The sequence below is a fragment of the Ahaetulla prasina genome, chromosome 1 (assembly GCF_028640845.1).
Source record: "Ahaetulla prasina isolate Xishuangbanna chromosome 1, ASM2864084v1, whole genome shotgun sequence".
Taxonomy (NCBI): Eukaryota; Metazoa; Chordata; class Lepidosauria; order Squamata; family Colubridae; genus Ahaetulla; species Ahaetulla prasina.
The window spans coordinates 58,917,826-58,937,827 of NC_080539.1; the positions used below are offsets into that span (position 1 = coordinate 58,917,826).

At 35.3% G+C, this 20,002-nt stretch overlaps 1 protein-coding gene across 6 annotated transcripts in view; it reads right to left on the reverse strand.

Moving 5' to 3' along the window:
- ESRRG (estrogen related receptor gamma) overlaps nt 1-20,002 on the reverse strand; it is a 545,400-nt gene that overhangs the window by 161,243 nt on the left and 364,155 nt on the right. For all 6 annotated transcript variants that reach the window (XM_058165416.1, XM_058165411.1, XM_058165414.1 and 3 more), the window contains one exon: nt 410-825. In XM_058165416.1, the coding sequence (XP_058021399.1) occupies nt 410-825 (416 nt within the window). The remainder of the gene's footprint in view (nt 1-409; nt 826-20,002) is intronic.

Here is a 20,002-nt window from a genome sequence, read left to right on the forward strand (position 1 = left end):
TGTTTTATAAGATGCTTTAAAATATGCTTTTAAAACACACACACACACACATACACATGACAAAATAAAGGCTATGATATGCATGACAGAGGGTACTTCTGGAAAGTTGTCTTAAGTTTTGTAAAGGAAGTCTCCCACATCCAAAAAAGACTGGTAAGAAAGAAAGAGGCTTCTATGGGTAAAACATATTAATCTAAAATTTTATATCGAAATAAAAACTGGCAACCTAACTGTGCAGCCTTCACTCACATAACCATATCAACAGACTGTACTGGATCCTAGCACAAGCATGATTTGATCCAATCAAGTTGTACAAAATGGTTCCATAGAAAACAAAGGGAGGGGGGAGAAGAGACAGAATTGTGCCATGGTTTTCTTCAGCTGAGAAAAAGGATAATCGAGCACTGACCTTGAATTGTCCTCTTGAAGAAAGCCTTGCAGGCCTCACATGAAGCCACACCATAGTGATACCCTGATGCAATATCACCACAAACCAAACACAATCTTTTGGGCATTGAGTTCAGCATGTATTCACATTTGGTTTGTGAATCTTCAGCAATGGTACTGGAGCAATCATCGTATCGTTTCCTGACAGACCCATTACCCCCAAGACCTGGGGCTGAAGAGTAGAGTGGTGGTGAATCTAACCCATTCTGATGTCCATTCATGGTTGAACTGTAGCTTCCACTGGCGTCAGAGGAGCCACCAGGGCTATGATGGTTGATGCTGTCCGTCAAGGAGGCGGGGCTTGATGGTTCCGTCTTGATATATGACGAACAGCTAGAATCAATGTGTCGATCCTTGCTTGACATTCTGCAAAGAAGCCTGCATTGTAAAGAGAATGGGAGAGAAAGAGGTTTCTGTGCATTAAAGACAATGATCTTTAAATGTGTGCTGCAAGAGCTAAAGACTGTACATCCTTCATTCATTAGTCAATACCTCTTGTTTTACATGAAGGTAATCAGCATAAGTGCATGACAGAGCTATAGCACTCAAACTGGCTGTAGACAAAAATTATAAAATATATAATACAATATATTTCTTTTAAATCAGCTCTCCAAATTCTAAAATTGTCATATGCAGTAATAAATGAATTCACTCCCAAATTGTTCTTAGAACTTCTTTCCCCTATGACAACACATTTATCCCCTCTGGTAACAATAAAAACAAAGAACATCAAAATTGTTTCTGTATCTATCAGATGAATATTTTGCTCAGTAAATTCTTTTTTGTCAGCAAGTTTCCTAAAGCATGACTGTACATTTTGTATTGATTGAATCTCAGTATGAAGGAATAAATCAAATTTAAAGAAACTTATAAAGAGATCTTTTATCTCAGATTACAGTGGATAATTAAGCTTGATTTCTGTTTCACAAAATCTAAATGGAATAATTCATAAGCTTTGTCTGCAATTACATTTTAGCTGTTGTACATAGGATTAATCAATAATAATGTAAGCATCCAGTACACCTGGAAGACTATATGACATGAAAGCTAATATTTGACTATTTGGGGGCGGGGGGGAGAGAATGTTGTTGTTGAAAGAGGGAAACAGAAGTTTTACTTGTCAGATGATAAGATCATTGATCTCTTCTTATTAAAAAGGAGGTATTCAAAGTAGTAAAAAACATCTGAACTTGCACATTTTCTGACTGTGAAAACTGGAAAAAAATTCTGCTAAGTGGCAGATTGATTGCTATGTGCTTCTTAACTGAAGAGACAGTGCTGTCATGGCAAACACCATGCTAATGTACTCTTTGAAAGATTTTCAAGAATGTAGCGAAATCTATTTCATTCATGACAGAGGTAAATTTCAGTTGGGTCAATATTCAACAAAAAAATAGCTGCTAATCCTGAAGAACATATCAATCTGACTGATTCATCTATGTCATTTTTATACTAAATTTTAGGTTAAAAAATACTTTTGGCTAAATCGACCGAGTTCTTGACAGGCTTCCTGATCTGTTATCAAACTAGAATATGTTACCTTTTAAAAATATGAATGTTTAATCAAATTTGGAAAGGAAATGTTTTCAATGAATGTCTTCGTTATCAGAACTTTAGTTCCATCTTCTCAATTAGCCAACTATCTCTTGTTGTGATATTTTACATAAGTATTGGTTTATTTCAGCAGAGTCAAAGAAATATATTTAACACAATATCCTTTCCAAAAACAAATATCACTGAAATTAATTTGTTAGAATTCTCATATTCCTTTGCTAAATCAAGATTTAATAAAACATTTATTATCATCTATATACTAAGTTAATAATTTAGCAGTCCTGCTAGCTCAACAGATCAAAGTTTGAGATAAAGATATGCACTACAGTAGCCTAAATGTACTACCTCAGCTTGGAGAAGAACTTAAGAAGAGAAGCAGTTTTTTATCTTACGAACTCTAACAGGAAATAAAGTGATTTCTTGTTGCCCAATCTTCTAACAAAGAACTTGGAAAAGAAAATAACTTTTTAGCAAGTTCATTTAGAGATTTTAGAGATTTTGTTAGTACTAATAAAATGCTGCTCTAAATATTTCCAGTAAAGAAATAAACACATTCAACAACTCAAGAGGACTATGTTTTCTGTACTTGCCTGGTTATTGTCTAAAGCAGTGTTTCCCAACCTTGGCAACTTTAAGATGGGTGGGCATCAATTCCTAGAATTCTCCACTCAGCCATGTTGAATGCAAATTCTGGAACTTGAAGTATACCCATTTTAAAGTAGCCAAAGCTGAAAAACACTGAGCTGAGCTGAGATGTGATATTGATTTTCTTCTATATTGCCTATACTTGACAGTATTTTCAAGTATTTGCCACATCCCCCTTAATCATTCTTCCGCAAAGGAAAAAATAACATGGGGCAAGAACATGGCACCTGGTGTACCGATTTTGCTTAAGGATTCCAATAAAGATGCAAAGGCTGGAGTAGATTTTCAAATCCAAAGTCAGTGCAAATTCTGATTGTTAATCAAAGAGTTTATCATCAGTTACCTGGACAAATATTATGTTAATAATGAGGAACATAATCAATATGATATTCAACTAAGGAAAAAGCCCAGCCAAAAATATACTTTTCCACTATTTGAAGAGAATAAATGTTTCAGATATATATACTGTATTCAGTCAGGTTTCCTTTCCATTTTCTACTTTGTGGTGACTAGTGTAATTAATATATCTATAATTAATAAATCCCTCGTTCTTTTTTCTTATTCTCAAACATTTTTCTTGGGACCATCTGAAAGAAAATGGATCACTACTGAATTACTTCAATCTTATGAATTCCTTTCAGTGTAGAGTCTTTAAAAAAATACCCAATTTATTAATTTATACTTGTTAGACAGCTCTTAAATACATTACAATCTGGAATACAGCATGAAATATTAGGCTACTAAAGCTTGGCTTTCTTTTTGCTGTCTATCAGCAAAAAGTCTATGTCTTCATTCTGACACAGGATTTGGTATGTCCATAATTAAAATATTAAATAATTTTCACACAATCTAGTAATTACAGAACTTGACTATAAGGGCTGGATGCCTCTGAATAACATTTCTCTAGATTTGAAAAAAATACAAACTTTTTAAAATGTTGAGGAAGTCATAGGTTTTTTTTCTTATAAAAAAAACCTTCATATTAAACATAGCTTTTTTTCAAAAAATAAAAGATTTGCTATGAATGAAGATTTAAGGCATTTAGGATGATTTTTCTTTTGTCCTGAAAAAAAATGGATAAGGAAAAGATCTTGTGCTCAGTCCTCTGGAATAGATTATGTAATTAACTGGAGCAAATTAAACTGGAAGAAAAACTGCATAATATATACTTTATATATCGTATTGTTTGATTCTGGAGATTTATATCTGACTCCTCCACCTAATTCCACTTTGCCATTCTAATCATCACACCAACCACATCTTGTAGAAGATCAGGAAAGAGAGGTAACACACATTCCTTGAAGCAATCTGTGGTAAAAATCTATCTCTGGCTACTGAAGGAATAAAGTGCTACATTGGAAAGTCCATTACCATTCAGGTAACACTATTAAAGCAGCAAAATTGTAAATTCCACTTGTTAGATATTAAATCCTAACTACTGAGGTTGGTGGCTTTGCATTACTTATAACCAAACATAAACCATGTCTTAATCATAATTATTTGTGTATGTATATATATTCGATTTATATCCTGCCTTTTACTTAGGTGTACTTCCTTCTCATATTTTTCCCTACAGCTACCATCCTGTGATCTAGGTTAGGTCGAGACTGAGTGACTAGTCCAAAGATTTTCTGTGGATTTCCTTGGCTATGTGACTTTGGACCAGTCTCTTTCTCCCAGCCTGACAGACAATTATTCTGGGGGAAATGGAGAGGAAAATATATAATACAGCTACAGGAGATATAAACTAGGTGTATCCATATAGTTTTATTGTGAATTATTCAATAAGCCACCATTAATTCAATTCACGCAAGTTAGGTCAATACGAAGAAACCACATTTTGGCCCGGTACAATATATGAACTTAATCACACTATACCACTCCAAGACACTCTAGGAATAAATGGCAGTGGAAATGTACTAGCAGTAGCACAAGTATGTCACTAACATAAAAAGGAGGGAAATAAAAACAACAGAAAAGGGAATTTTAATTCAAAATCATCACTGCTGAAAATTTTGTCTTGCTCCCTGAAACTTAATTTAGCACTTTTCCCTCTTTTTAGTTTCCATAAATGTTAGAAAAAACATTCCAATTGCCAACTACTAGTAGTTAACACAATACTAATATGTGTATTCCCAACCTTGGGTATGGATAATACTTCTATTCTGTTTCGGCTATAAACCTGTTAGCATTCATTATTTGAGCTTGTTATGAGAGGTACAGTAGTGACAAGTAAAAGAGATTTTTGTAACAGAGCAATTATTGCCTAATCATTACTTACTCATTACATTTCAAGTTGCCTTATTAACCTTCCCCCCAAAAGAGTTTTAATTCCTATTTCCTTTCTTTACCAGATTTCCTGCAGCCTTTTTTATATAAGTCTAAAATATTAACAACTGTCTTTAAATTCAATCATCAGTCAGTGATTTTTATTCTAGACTTCACTTCAATCTAAAATTAGAGGCACTAAAATTCATATTAAGTCTAAGAGGAATATAGTGAATAGAACTTTATTTCAAAAAGAACACTTTTCAGAAAAAGCTACTCTTACAATGATGACTTTATCTTCATCCGTAGTCAATTTTACGTTGTACTGTTATTATAAGGGGGTTTAGATCACAGATTAATAAAAATATATACTTGTAGTTAACATTTACAATGAGAAATTATATGTCTCATATTTAAGTGCACAGTATTTATTCTTAAAATAAATGTAAATAAAATAAATATAAAAATAAATTATTATTTTTATGTAATAGAGTGTACCTTTTAGGTACACCTTGTAAGGATCAAAACCAATCCTTTGTTCTGCTAGCAAAGGAGCAAGGAAATAGACTTTTGAATAATTCTGTCAAATTTTTGGAGTTATTTTGTAAGTAAAATAAATTTCCAACCTATTTCAACAAAAAAATTTTTTTAAAAAAAATCTTCCTGTATGAAACAGGGAATTTTAATGTTGTGTTTGTATATGTAATTTGTTTTCTAAGATGTATCTTGTTGGGTCTTTTAATTTTGCTTCTTTAAAATAGACAACTGAGAACATGTTGTAGGCCATTGGGGAAGATCTATGGGAAAACAAAGTATGTGAGTTAACCTATCTTTATATAGCTTTATATTTAGCATTTTAAACAGGTTTCATGATTATACTAACAACACAAAAATACAGATGTTTGTAAAAACAAGAATGCATTAAGATACTCCTTGGTTTACAAAAGTTTGTTTAGTGACTGTTCAAAGTTACAAGGGCACTGCAAAAAGTGATTTATGATTGTTTTTCTCACCTACAACCATTGTAGCATCCTCATGATCATATGATAAAAAAGACATTTGGTAATCAAGTCATCTTTATGACAGGCCTGGGGTCATGTGATCACTTTTCGTGACCTTCTGATAAGCAAGGTCAAGGGAATGCCAGATTTACTTAACAACCGTGCTACTGACCGAACAACTGCAGTTATTCATTTAACAACTGCAGCAAGAAAGGCCGTAGAGTGGGACAAAACTCACTTAACAAATGTCTCACTTACCAACAGAAATTTTGGACTCCCTTGTGGTTGTAAGTCAAGGACTACCTTTATAAACTATCTTTTAATTCTCCCCCACCCCCCAGGTTCTATTTTCCATTTGAGCCTTGCCATATTTTATATAGTAAAAGATTTGCATATGGAAGGAGGGTTGTTTTTTTTAATCTCTAAAGATTGTTTGGGGACATTTTGAATCATGTTCTAACTGACTTTCACCTGTACTGACTATCAGCTTCTTTTCAGCATTGTAGCTGGGCAATAGAGAGAGATGGCAAAAGTTCAATCTGAGCCTGTCTGGTTATAAAGAATGTGCTCTAATAGTGAGCTATAACCTGATTTCCTTCAGACTCTTAAAAGAATTAACTTGCAATTTGTACCGACAGCCATCAGCCAGATAATAAGGACTACCTAATAAATTTTATCATAATAAAGTAGCATGGATCTGATACTATAAGACTAACAACTACGCAAGGATTTAATATATTTTTAAACTTATTTACTATATTTATGTCTTCTTTCTTCTGCCAATGCGAAGGAGTTTAAAAAGCAGCTGATGCTTTCATGGTCTGAATAGAGATGGGAAGAGATACAAGAACAAATTTAACTACCATAGTCACTGCAGAATTTCTGGAAAGAGATTTCTGGGATGACTTCATGAACCATGCTAATAGAGAAGCATATGTTCCATCCTTGATTGCCACTCAGAATTACTACACGCTTCTACAATGTAAATGGTTGTATTAACCTTTAAAGCTCCCAATAGTTTAAGGTCTAACTTTGACAGACTACGTCTGTCCCCCCTCCACTCCATTACAAGCTGGTCTGGACATTCAGATTTGCAGGAAAGACACTTGTGAAGACGCCTTTGGTTTTAGAAGCCTTTCCTATCAGGCGTACAAGGGAGAGCTTACTTTTGCATTGGTTCCAGATGATGAAATGCAGCTTTTCCCCATTTTCTCTCAAAAATCTAATTTTACTATCGTCTTCGGGGGGGAGGGTGTCATGGGAAATTGTACTGTTTTGCTTGATAAGCCACTTTCAGTATTCAGTTTGAACAGAAAACAGTCATATAATTAAGTAAATGTTTTATTTATTTATTTTAATATATAATTTAATTTAAATGCCACCCAACAAGGTGACTCTAAAATAATTTGGAGGAGAGGAAAAGAAGAGGAAGCAGGATCTACCAGTAGTTCTAGGGCTAGAGATTTCTCCAGCAATACAGAATACATTTGCATCTCTAAAATGTATTAAAGCAGTCATGGTACACGTATGTACCCTAAGTTCATCTTGCCCAAATAAGTTGGACCAGTATCTAGTTACCCACAGAGTAACTATTCATTTTACTTATTTACTCAATATCTCATTTTTCTTCCAGACAAGAGTGGTGGAACTACCAGAATGGTGGTTATACTTATTTAATACCCTGTTTCCTCCAAAATAAGACATCCCCTGATAATAAGACCAATCGGACTTTTGAGAGCATGGCAATAAGGCCAAGCGCTTATTTCAGGGTTTAAAAAATATAAGACAGGGTCTTATTTCTGGGGAAACACAGTATTTAGTTATTAAATTTATATGCTACTCATTTCACTGCCCCGCAAAAACCTAGGTGGTTTATATTTAGTATAAATGTATACATATAAAAACTTCAACAGTATTAAAGTTAACAACAATTAAATAAAAAGTTAATACCAAGAGTATGGATGGTATAGGAATAGACTTTTGTCTGTCTCTTAATCAACCACCTCCAGCATAGTGTGCCTCTATCAGGGTCCTAAGTCAACTAGCAGAGTCAGGTTTTAAGGTCTTTAAGAAGAGTGAAGGCAAATCTCACCTTTGGATGAAAAATCTTCCATCCTCTGCTGAGAAACAAGGCAGAGAAGGCTTTTTTCTTTTTCTCCATTAGCCATAATTCTTTGGCTAAGATTTGGGTCCAAAGGAGGCCTCTCCTGCCAGTGTGAGTGGGAATGGTGAATCCCACTAGAGTAAGAAAATACCTCAGATAACCTGGTCCAATGCCGTGAAGGACTTTAACCAACACCTTCAATTGGACAAACTGGCAATCAATGAAGCTTTCCTAACAGCGGTGTTACATGGGTCAGCTTAGGGACCTTCAGAACGGCCCATGTACCAGTAGTAGCTTCTAAATATTCTTCAAAGGTAACCCTGTATAACCACACTACAGTAATCCAACTAAGATATGACAAAGGCATGAATGCCTCACCATAGTTATCTCACTGAAATCAGGTGGACATAAAACAGTTGGAGCTAAATAGGTCCAGAATTCAGTGGCTGTACTCTCAGCATGACTAAATCTCAAATTAATCTAATAAAATACATACACATCAGTATTAAGTAAATGAAAATGGGCTATATATTTTAAATCTCTGTTGCACAAATGAAGAGGAGGAGGAGGAGGAGAAGGAGGCAGCTCTAGCAGCATTTTGGAACTTGTAACTTATATTTGGAAATAAAGTCAACAAAGAATGAGAACATAGAGATTCGGACAATGAGGAGTTTGGGGAGGAATTTGGGCCAGTTCTGGAGTCTGGGGAAAGTGCTGATGGATGCTCTGCATCTGACGCAGAGATAGAGCCAGGGCCGTCCGACATTTCCCAGCCACCGGAGAGGCAGCTGCCTTTGAAGGCTGATATGAGTGAGGAGGAAGAACAGCTGGGGCCTGTTCCAGATGCACAGAAAAGTTAGAAGAGTGAACAACAGACGAGAAGGAGTCGACTCAGGAAGCAAAGCACATGTGGATGCTGAATGGCCCCTCCCTGGCTGGGGAATAAATAGAAGGAAAGGGGAGTGATAGGAGATAACAGTTCATATTTCTGAAGATTTTGCTCATTGTGTTTCATGCCACCAAGACTGCTTGCCAGAACTTAATTTGCAGCCTTTCAGCTGGGAGCTCACAGCCTTGCAATTATTGCAAGGAACTGATAAGGTCCAATACTGCAGTTAACTCCTTGCAGAATTCTTGCCTGGACTTTTCGGTGGGTGAATGCAATTAATTCACAAGAGGTAAATAAAGAGGGTCTTTTTGTGACAAGGAGTCTGTTTCTTGCTTCTGGGTCAGAACAAGAATCCCAGAATCCCAAAGGGAGTGATTACTGCATTTCTTGTGAGAAAAAGCAAAAAATCTCAAAGTTGCTTCCTCTGCCCAAATATGCTGCTCACCTCAAGGCACTGACTCGCCAGCTCTTGTTATGGAGTTGAGTTACAATCTCAGCTGAGCTACTTTACAATGACTCTTTTTTTTTTCTGCTTCAGCTAATTGCACTCTAGCAAAGTGGCAAAATGTGAATCACTTAGTGGGAAAATGGGCACCAGCTGCTATTGTCAAAGAATGGCAATGCCGGAAAAAAAAGGAAGGCGACTGAATGAAGTGTCATGTCAGAAATCAACGGTGCAACGTGTGATTTGAGAAAACATGACTACTTTACAGAGACAGGGTGTCATTATGGCATCACTGTAATACGATGCTTTGACAACTGCTGTGTCTAACATATCATCATTGCATTAAGGTGCACTGGCTTAGTTGGGAAAGGAATAGAAAGTTTTTTTCACCCTCTTTTAATAAGAAAAATCTTAAGAGGTCTCTGGTTAACCTTAATGGATGAGACTATTACTAATCATAACAAATCCTATCTCAAAAGGTCCAGGCCCAGACCAGGGGAGAGTCAAGCAAACAAACACAGGAAACTAAGCAACTCGATAATCCTATCTCTAAAGGACATTTCACTATATTAAGGTTGTCCTTAATAAATATCTGTACAGAAATAAATAGGAATTTTTTTTTCTTATTTCATTTGCACGTATGTGTGTTATGTGTGCATACACATACACACACGTATCCTCTCTTGTGGGAGATTCATAACATCCTTTTCTTACAGCTATGCTGAAAAGCAAGAATACTGCACTACGCACTATGTTGGTATTACAAATGAACACTGAGGAGACAATAGACCCCATTAAAAAGAGGGCACATAAAATGTTTCAAAACTATCCTTCTCTTCACCCTATTCAATCTCTCCCTTTCTCCTTCTCTTTATCTTTAGTTTGATAGAATTTGATAGAATTAAATCTTGTAACACTAATTAATGTGGGGACAGTTTCAAAGTGTTCCTCAGATGAAAAACACATTTGTAGTTGGCACACAAAGGTTATCTCAAATAAGCTAGGATGAAGCCATCCCATAACCACAAGAAAGAGAGAATCTAGTGTGACGCAACATCACAGGATTCAGAAAATTAGGAACTGCAACAATATTGTAGCAGATATGGGTTAAATCAAAAGCAGGCATAATTTGTTTTCAGTTAATTTCCTTGGCCTTCTTTGTCTTCAGATTTAGCTTTGCTAAAACCTGTGGTTGCAAATAAGTGTTTCAATCAATTCTGAGTTAGCTTCTTGTGTTTATGCGCTAAATGTTACATGTAAACAATTGATGGATCAATGCTATTGTTACATGCATAATAACAATATATAATTATATATGCAATGTTTCACATAATTAACTGGCAAAAAATATTTATCAACATAACAATTATTTTGGCAATAGTGTGGAATCTATATGCCTACAAACCATGCACATTTTATATCTATCAAGTTTATAGAACCCTTTTATCTATCATCTCAGTTGGGTTTTGCCATTATATGACAAGAGAGAAAGGGAGATATGTGTTTTCCTTCCCTGCCAAATCCAGATCAATTCTTATGTCATTATTCTATATCTAATGTATTTCACTGATAGTCTCCATTATCCTAATGACTTTTAAGCAATGTAATAATTGAAAAAAAATACACTTGCATTAAACAAACTACTGCTGTTTAATCAATATTAGTGAGACAAAGTGTTTTAACAAGTCTGTATATATGCACTAATGTAGCTTTCATTAAATGTGTCCTTAGATATGCACCATCGCTGTAGTTGTTGGGGCAGACAGATCTTTAAAGGCCATGACATGATGGTAGATTTTACTTGCAAGGTTAACATTAGCAACAATAGTTCCCTGTCCTTATACCACACAAATCATGACTAGTTCAACACAAAGAAAACCAAATTACATAGCTTTAGGCCTAGTGTGGGGGAAGACAATTAAGGCAATATGCAATGATTATATCTTTATGATTTAAACCCTATGTACCCTATGACTATCATTAAGTGTTGTAAATGTTGTACCTTGATGAAGGTATCTCTTCTTTTATGTACACTGAGAGCATATGCACCAAGACAAATGCCTTGTGTGTCCAATCACACTTGGCCAATAAAAAATTCTATTCTATCCTATTCTAAACAGAAAAACCAATATTAAAATTAAAGGTAAACAGGTAGTCCTCACTTAACAATGGTAATTGGAACCAGAATTATTCCATTCCAAGTGAAGGAGTCATGGAGCATGACATCACCTGTGTGCACCACTTAGTGACAGAAATTCCAGACTTCCAGTTGCTGTTGTTAAGCAAATCACCATGGGCCATTAAATGAGGATATCAGACGATCACCATTTGTAACCCTCAGCCTGCTTCCCCATTGGCTTTGTTTGTAGAAAGACAGCAAAGAAGGTTACAAAGGAGGCATCCTTGGTGCTCTTTGAGTTTGCTTGCTTTTTTGCAGATGTTTCATTACCCTAACTAGGTAACATCATCAGTGCTAGTAAGACATATCTATTCTTCCGAGCAGGACTGGCTTAAATAGGGTTTTTAAACATGGATTTTATGGATTTTATTGGGGTTTATTTTTATTTTGTATTGTATTTTAAATTTAGGCTATATTGAATAAGTTTTTTAAATAGTGTTTTTATTGTAATGTATTGTATTATTCACCGCCCTGAGTCCTTCGGGAGAAGGGCGGTATAAAAATTAAATTATTATTATTATTATTATTATTATTATTATTATTATTATTATTATTATTATTATTATTATTATTATTATTATTATTATTATTATTATTATTATTATAGTGTGCTGTTTGCTGTCAGTTTATATTCTGGTGTCTTGCCTGTCTGTGTGGATAGGAGTCGTCTTAGAAATTCTTTGGTTGGCCTGTTTACTGATGGCTCTTTGGCAGTTTCTTGATTGGGGTATTGCTTACTTGACTATTGGTCTGAAGTTAAAACCTTGGAATTAATCTATGCTGATATGAGTGCTGATTACTGTTGGAGAGGTACTGGAGGTTTTTTTCTCTTTTTCTTTGGGCTGGTTACAAATGGCAATCACATGACCACTACAACTAATATAAGATTGAGGACTGGTGCCTTGGTAAGTTTGATCAGAGTGGTCAATAAATATTTGAATGGCATTTTATTTAAATGCATGCTAATTCATCTCTATAGTGTTAATATGCTTCTTCTGAGGTTTTTGTAATTGTAATTAAACATTAGCTTAGAATAAGTTGTAAAATACATTTTCTTCAATCTGTTTCTTGTTTGTTTAAAATCGAAGCATGATTTTACATCACAGTTTAAAATCAAAGTTTCACTTATTCTCATCTGGTTGCACACAAAAATTTGATACGAAATAAGCGTTTAGGGCTATGAAAAGATCCCTATATTCATAGATTTCAATTCTGCACTGCAGAAAAAAATCCTTTTTTAAAAAAGACAACCCAGCATCTTAGATTTTTCCTGTCCTTATACCACACAAATCATGACTAGTTCAACACAAAGAAAACCAAATTACATAGCTTTAGGCCTAGTGTGGGGGAAGACAATTAAGGCAATATGCAATGATTATATCTTTATGATTTAAACCCTATGTACCCTATGACTATCATTAAGTGTTGTAAATGTTGTACCTTGATGAAGGTATCTCTTCTTTTATGTACACTGAGAGCATATGCACCAAGACAAATGCCTTGTGTGTCCAATCACACTTGGCCAATAAAAAATTCTATTCTATCCTATTCTAAACAGAAAAACCAATATTAAAATTAAAGGTAAACAGGTAGTCCTCACTTAACAATGGTAATTGGAACCAGAATTATTCCATTCAAGTGAAGGAGTCATGGAGCATGACATCACCTGTGTGCACCACTTAGTGACAGAAATTCCAGACTTCCAGTTGCTGTTGTTAAGCAAATCACCATGGGCCATTAAATGAGGATATCAGGCGATCACCATTTGTAACCCTCAGCCTGCTTCCCCATTGGCTTTGTTTGTAGAAAGACAGCAAAGAAGGTTACAAAGGAGGCATCCTTGGTGCTCTTTGAGTTTGCTTGCTTTTTTGCAGATGTTTCATTACCCTAACTAGGTAACATCATCAGTGCTAGTAAGACATATCTATTCTTCCGAGCAGGACTGGCTTAAATAGGGTTTTTAAACATGGATTTTATGGATTTTATTGGGGTTTATTTTTATTTTGTATTGTATTGTATTGAACGACTAGCCTTGTGGTGCAACCAAAACAATCTGGAACTGAACACACTCAAAACCGTAGAAATGGTGGTAGATTTTAGGAAAAACCCTTCCATACTTCCACCTCTCACAATACTTGACAACACAGTATCAACAGTAGAAACCTTCAAATTTCTGGGTTCTATCATATCGCAAGATCTCAAATGGACAGCTAACATCAAAAACATCATTAAAAAAGGACAACAAAGAATGTTCTTTCTGCGCCAACTCAGTAAGCTCAAACTGCCCAAGGAGCTGCTGATCCAGTTCTACAGAGGAATTATTGAGTCTGTCATTTGCACCTCTATAACTGTCTGGTTCGGTTCTGCAACCCAACAAGAAAAACACAGACTTCAGAGGATAATTAGAACTGCAGAAAAAATAATTGCTACCAACCTGCCTTCCATTGAGGACCTGTATACTGCACGAATCAAGAAGAGAGCCGTGAAAATATTTGCAGATCCCTCGCATCCTGGACATAAACTGTTTCAACTCCTACCCTCAAACCGACGCTATAGAGCACTGCACACCAGAACAACTAGACACCAGAACAGTTTTTTTCCCGAAGGCCATCACTCTGCTAAACAAATAATTCCCTCAACACTGTCAGACTATTTACTGAATCTGCACTACTATTAATCGTTTCATAGTTCCCATCACCAATCTCTTTCCACTTATGACTGTATGACTATAACTTGTTGCTGGCAATCCTTATGATTTATATTGATATATTGATCATCAATTGTGTTGTAAATGTTGTACCTTGATGAACGTATCTTTTCTTTTATGTACACTGAGAGCATATGCACCAAGACAAATTCCTTGTGTGTCCAATCACACTTGGCCAATAAAATTCTATTCTATTCTATTCTATTTTAAATTTAGGCTATATTGAATAAGTTTTTTAAATAGTGTTTTTATTGTAATGTATTGTATTATTCACCGCCCTGAGTCCTTCGGGAGAAGGGCGGTATAAAAATTAAATAATAATAATAATAATAATAATAATAATAATAATAATAATAATAATAATAATAATAATAATAATAATAACATAACATAACATAACATCAGAGTTGGAAGGGACCTTGGAGGCCTTCTAGTCCAACCCCCTGCCCAGGCAGGAAACCCTACACCATCTCAGTCAGATGGTTATCCAACATTTTCTTAAAAATTTCCAGTGTTGGAGCATTCACAACTTCTGAAGGCAAGTTGTTCCACTTATTAATTGTTCTAACTGTCAGGAAATTTCTCCTTAGTTCTAAGTTGCTTCTTTCCTTGATCAGTTTGCACGTATGTGTGTTTATGTGTGCATACACATACACACACGTATCCTCTCTTGTGGGAGATTCATAACATCCTTTTCTTACAGCTATGCTGAAAAGCAAGAATACTGCACTACGCACTATGTTGGTATTACAAATGAACACTGAGGAGACAATAGACCCCATTAAAAAGAGGGCACATAAAATGTTTCAAAACTATCCTTCTCTTCACCCTATTCAATCTCTCTCTTTCTCCTTCTCTTTATCTTGTAACACTAATTAATGTGGGGACAGTTTCAAAGTGTTCCTCAGATGAAAAACACATTTGTAGTTGGCACACAAAGGTTATCTCAAATAAGCTAGGATGAAGCCATCCCATAACCACAAGAAAGAGAGAATCTAGTGTGACGCAACATCACAGGATTCAGAAAATTAGGAACTGCAACAATATTGTAGCAGATATGGGTTAAATCAAAAGCAGGCATAATTTGTTTTCAGTTAATTTCCTTGGCCTTCTTTGTCTTCAGATTTAGCTTTGCTAAAACCTGTGGTTGCAAATAAGTGTTTCAATCAATTCTGAGTTAGCTTCTTGTGTTTATGCGCTAAATGTTACATGTAAACAATTGATGGATCAATGCTATTGTTACATGCATAATAACAATATATAATTATATATGCAATGTTTCACATAATTAACTGGCAAAAAATATTTATCAACATAACAATTATTTTGGCAATAGTGTGGAATCTATATGCCTACAAACCATGCACATTTTATATCTATCAAGTTTATAGAACCCTTTTATCTATCATCTCAGTTGGGTTTTGCCATTATATGACAAGAGAGAAAGGGAGATATGTGTTTTCCTTCCCTGCCAAATCCAGATCAATTCTTATGTCATTATTCTATATCTAATGTATTTCACTGATAGTCTCCATTATCCTAATGACTTTTAAGCAATGTAATAATTGAAAAAAAATACACTTGCATTAAACAAACTACTGCTGTTTAATCAATATTAGTGAGACAAAGTGTTTTAACAAGTCTGTATATATGCACTAATGTAGCTTTCATTAAATGTGTCCTTAGATATGCACCATCGCTGTAGTTGTTGGGGCAGACAGATCTTTAAAGGCCATGACATGATGGTAGATTTTACTTGCAAGGTTAACATTAGCAACAATAGTTCCTGTCCTTATACCACACAAATCATGACTAGTTCAACACAAAGAAAACCAAATTACATAGCTTTAGGCCTAGTGTGGGGGAAGACAATTAAGGCAATATGCAATGATTATATCTTTATGATTTAAACCCTATGTACCCTATGACTATCATTAAGTGTTGTAAATGTTGTACCTTGATGAAGGTATCTCTTCTTTATGTACACTGAGAGCATATGCACCAAGACAAATGCCTTGTGTGTCCAATCACACTTGGCCAATAAAAAATTCTATTCTATCCTATTCTAAACAGAAAAACCAATATTAAAATTAAAGGTAAACAGGTAGTCCTCACTTAACAATGGTAATTGGAACCAGAATTATTCCATTCCAAGTGAAGGAGTCATGGAGCATGACATCACCTGTGTGCACCACTTAGTGACAGAAATTCCAGACTTCCAGTTGCTGTTGTTAAGCAAATCACCATGGGCCATTAAATGAGGATATCAGGCGATCACCATTTGTAACCCTCAGCCTGCTTCCCCATTGGCTTTGTTTGTAGAAAGACAGCAAAGAAGGTTACAAAGGAGGCATCCTTGGTGCTCTTTGAGTTTGCTTGCTTTTTTGCAGATGTTTCATTACCCTAACTAGGTAACATCATCAGTGCTAGTAAGACATATCTATTCTTCCGAGCAGGACTGGCTTAAATAGGGTTTTTAAACATGGATTTTATGGATTTTATTGGGGTTTATTTTTATTTTGTATTGTATTGTATTGAACGACTAGCCTTGTGGTGCAACCAAAACAATCTGGAACTGAACACACTCAAAACCGTAGAAATGGTGGTAGATTTTAGGAAAACCCTTCCATACTTCCACCTCTCACAATACTTGACAACACAGTATCAACAGTAGAAACCTTCAAATTTCTGGGTTCTATCATATCGCAAGATCTCAAATGGACAGCTAACATCAAAAACATCATTAAAAAAGGACAACAAAGAATGTTCTTTCTGCGCCAACTCAGTAAGCTCAAACTGCCCAAGGAGCTGCTGACCCAGTTCTACAGAGGAATTATTGAGTCTGTCATTTGCACCTCTATAACTGTCTGGTTCGGTTCTGCAACCCAACAAGAAAAACACAGACTTCAGAGGATAATTAGAACTGCAGAAAAATAATTGCTACCAACCTGCCTTCCATTGAGGACCTGTATACTGTATTTAATTAAGAAGAGAGCCGTGAAAATATTTGCAGATCCCTCGCATCCTGGACATAAACTGTTTCAACTCCTACCCTCAAAACGACGCTATAGAGCACTGCACACCAGAACAACTAGACACAAGAACAGTTTTTCCAAGGCCATCACTCTGCTAAACAAATAATTCCCTCAACACTGTCAGACTATTTACTGAATCTGCACTACTATTAATCGTTTCATAGTTCCCATCACCAATCTCTTTCCACTTATGACTGTATGACTATAACTTGTTGCTGGCAATCCTTATGATTTATATTGATATATTGATCATCAATTGTGTTGTAAATGTTGTACCTTGATGAACGTATCTTTTCTTTTATGTACACTGAGAGCATATGCACCAAGACAAATGCCTTGTGTGGCCAATCACACGCGGCCAATAAAAATTCTATTCTATTCTATTCTATTTTAAATTTAGGCTATATTGAATAAGTTTTTAAATAGTGTTTTTATTGTAATGTATTGTATTATTCACCGCCCTGAGTCCTTCGGGAGAAGGGCGGTATAAAAATTAAATTATTATTATTATTATTATTATTATTATTATTATTATTATTATTATTATTATAATTATTATTATTATTATTATTATTATTATTATTATTATTGAGTGCTGTTTGCTGTCAGTTTATATTCTGGTGTCTTGCCTGTCTGTGTGGATAGGAGTCGTCTTAGAAATTCTTTGGTTGGCCTGTTTACTGATGGCTCTTTGGCAGTTTCTTGATTGGGGTATTGCTTACTTGACTATTGGTCTGAAGTTAAAACCTTGGAATTAATCTATGCTGATATGAGTGCTGATTACTGTTGGAGAGGTACTGGAGGTTTTTTCTTTTTCTTTGGGCTGGTTACAAATGGCAATCACATGACCATTCCAAGTGAAGGAGTCATGGAGCATGACATCACCTGTGTGCACCACTTAGTGACAGAAATTCCAGACTTCCAGTTGCTGTTGTTAAGCAAATCACCATGGGCCATTAAATGAGGATATCAGGCGATCACCATTTGTAACCCTCAGCCTGCTTCCCCATTGGCTTTGTTTGTAGAAAGACAGCAAAGAAGGTTACAAAGGAGGCATCCTTGGTGCTCTTTGAGTTTGCTTGCTTTTTTGCAGATGTTTCATTACCCTAACTAGGTAACATCATCAGTGCTAGTAAGACATATCTATTCTTCCGAGCAGGACTGGCTTAAATAGGGTTTTTAAACATGGATTTTATGGATTTTATTGGGGTTTATTTTTATTTTGTATTGTATTGTATTGAGCGACTAGCCTTGTGGTGCAACCAAAACAATCTGGAACTGAACACACTCAAAACCGTAGAAATGGTGGTAGATTTTAGGAAAACCCTTCCATACTTCCACCTCTCACAATACTTGACAACACAGTATCAACAGTAGAAACCTTCAAATTTCTGGGTTCTATCATATCGCAAGATCTCAAATGGACAGCTAACATCAAAACATCATTAAAAAGGACAACAAAGAATGTTCTTTCTGCGCCAACTCAGTAAGCTCAAACTGCCCAAGGAGCTGCTGATCCAGTTCTACAGAGGAATTATTGAGTCTGTCATTTGCACCTCTATAACTGTCTGGTTCGGTTCTGCAACCCAACAAGAAAAACACAGACTTCAGAGGATAATTAGAACTGCAGAAAAATAATTGCTACCAACCTGCCTTCCATTGAGGACCTGTATACTGTATTTAATTAAGAAGAGAGCCGTGAAAATATTTGCAGATCCCTCGCATCCTGGACATAAACTGTTTCAACTCCTACCCTCAAAACGACGCTATAGAGCACTGCACATCAGAACAACTAGACACAAGAACAGTTTTTCCAAGGCCATCACTCTGCTAAACAAATAATTCCCTCAACACTGTCAGACTATTTACTGAATCTGCACTACTATTAATCGTTTCATAGTTCCCATCACCAATCTCTTTCCACTTATGACTGTATGACTATAACTTGTTGCTGGCAATCCTTATGATTTATATTGATATATTGATCATCAATTGTGTTGTAAATGTTGTACCTTGATGAACGTATCTTTTCTTTTATGTACACTGAGAGCATATGCACCAAGACAAATTCCTTGTGTGTCCAATCACACTTGGCCAATAAAATTCTATTCTATTCTATTCTATTTTAAATTTAGGCTATATTGAATAAGTTTTTTAAATAGTGTTTTTATTGTAATGTATTGTATTATTCACCGCCCTGAGTCCTTCGGGAGAAGGGCGGTATAAAAATTAAATTATTATTATTATTATTATTATTATTATTATTATTATTATTATTATTATTATTATTATTATTATTATTATTATTATTATTATTATTATTATTGAGTGCTGTTTGCTGTCAGTTTATATTCTGGTGTCTTGCCTGTCTGTGTGGATAGGAGTCGTCTTAGAAATTCTTTGGTTGGCCTGTTTACTGATGGCTCTTTGGCAGTTTCTTGATTGGGGTATTGCTTACTTGACTATTGGTCTGAAGTTAAAACCTTGGAATTAATCTATGCTGATATGAGTGCTGATTACTGTTGGAGAGGTACTGGAGGTTTTTTTCTCTTTTTCTTTGGGCTGGTTACAAATGGCAATCACATGACCACTACAACTAATATAAGCATGAGGACTGGTGCCTTGGTAAGTTTGATCAGAGTGGTCAATAAATATTTGAATGGCATTTTATTTAAATGCATGCTAATTCATCTCTATAGTGTTAATATGCTTCTTCTGAGGTTTTTGT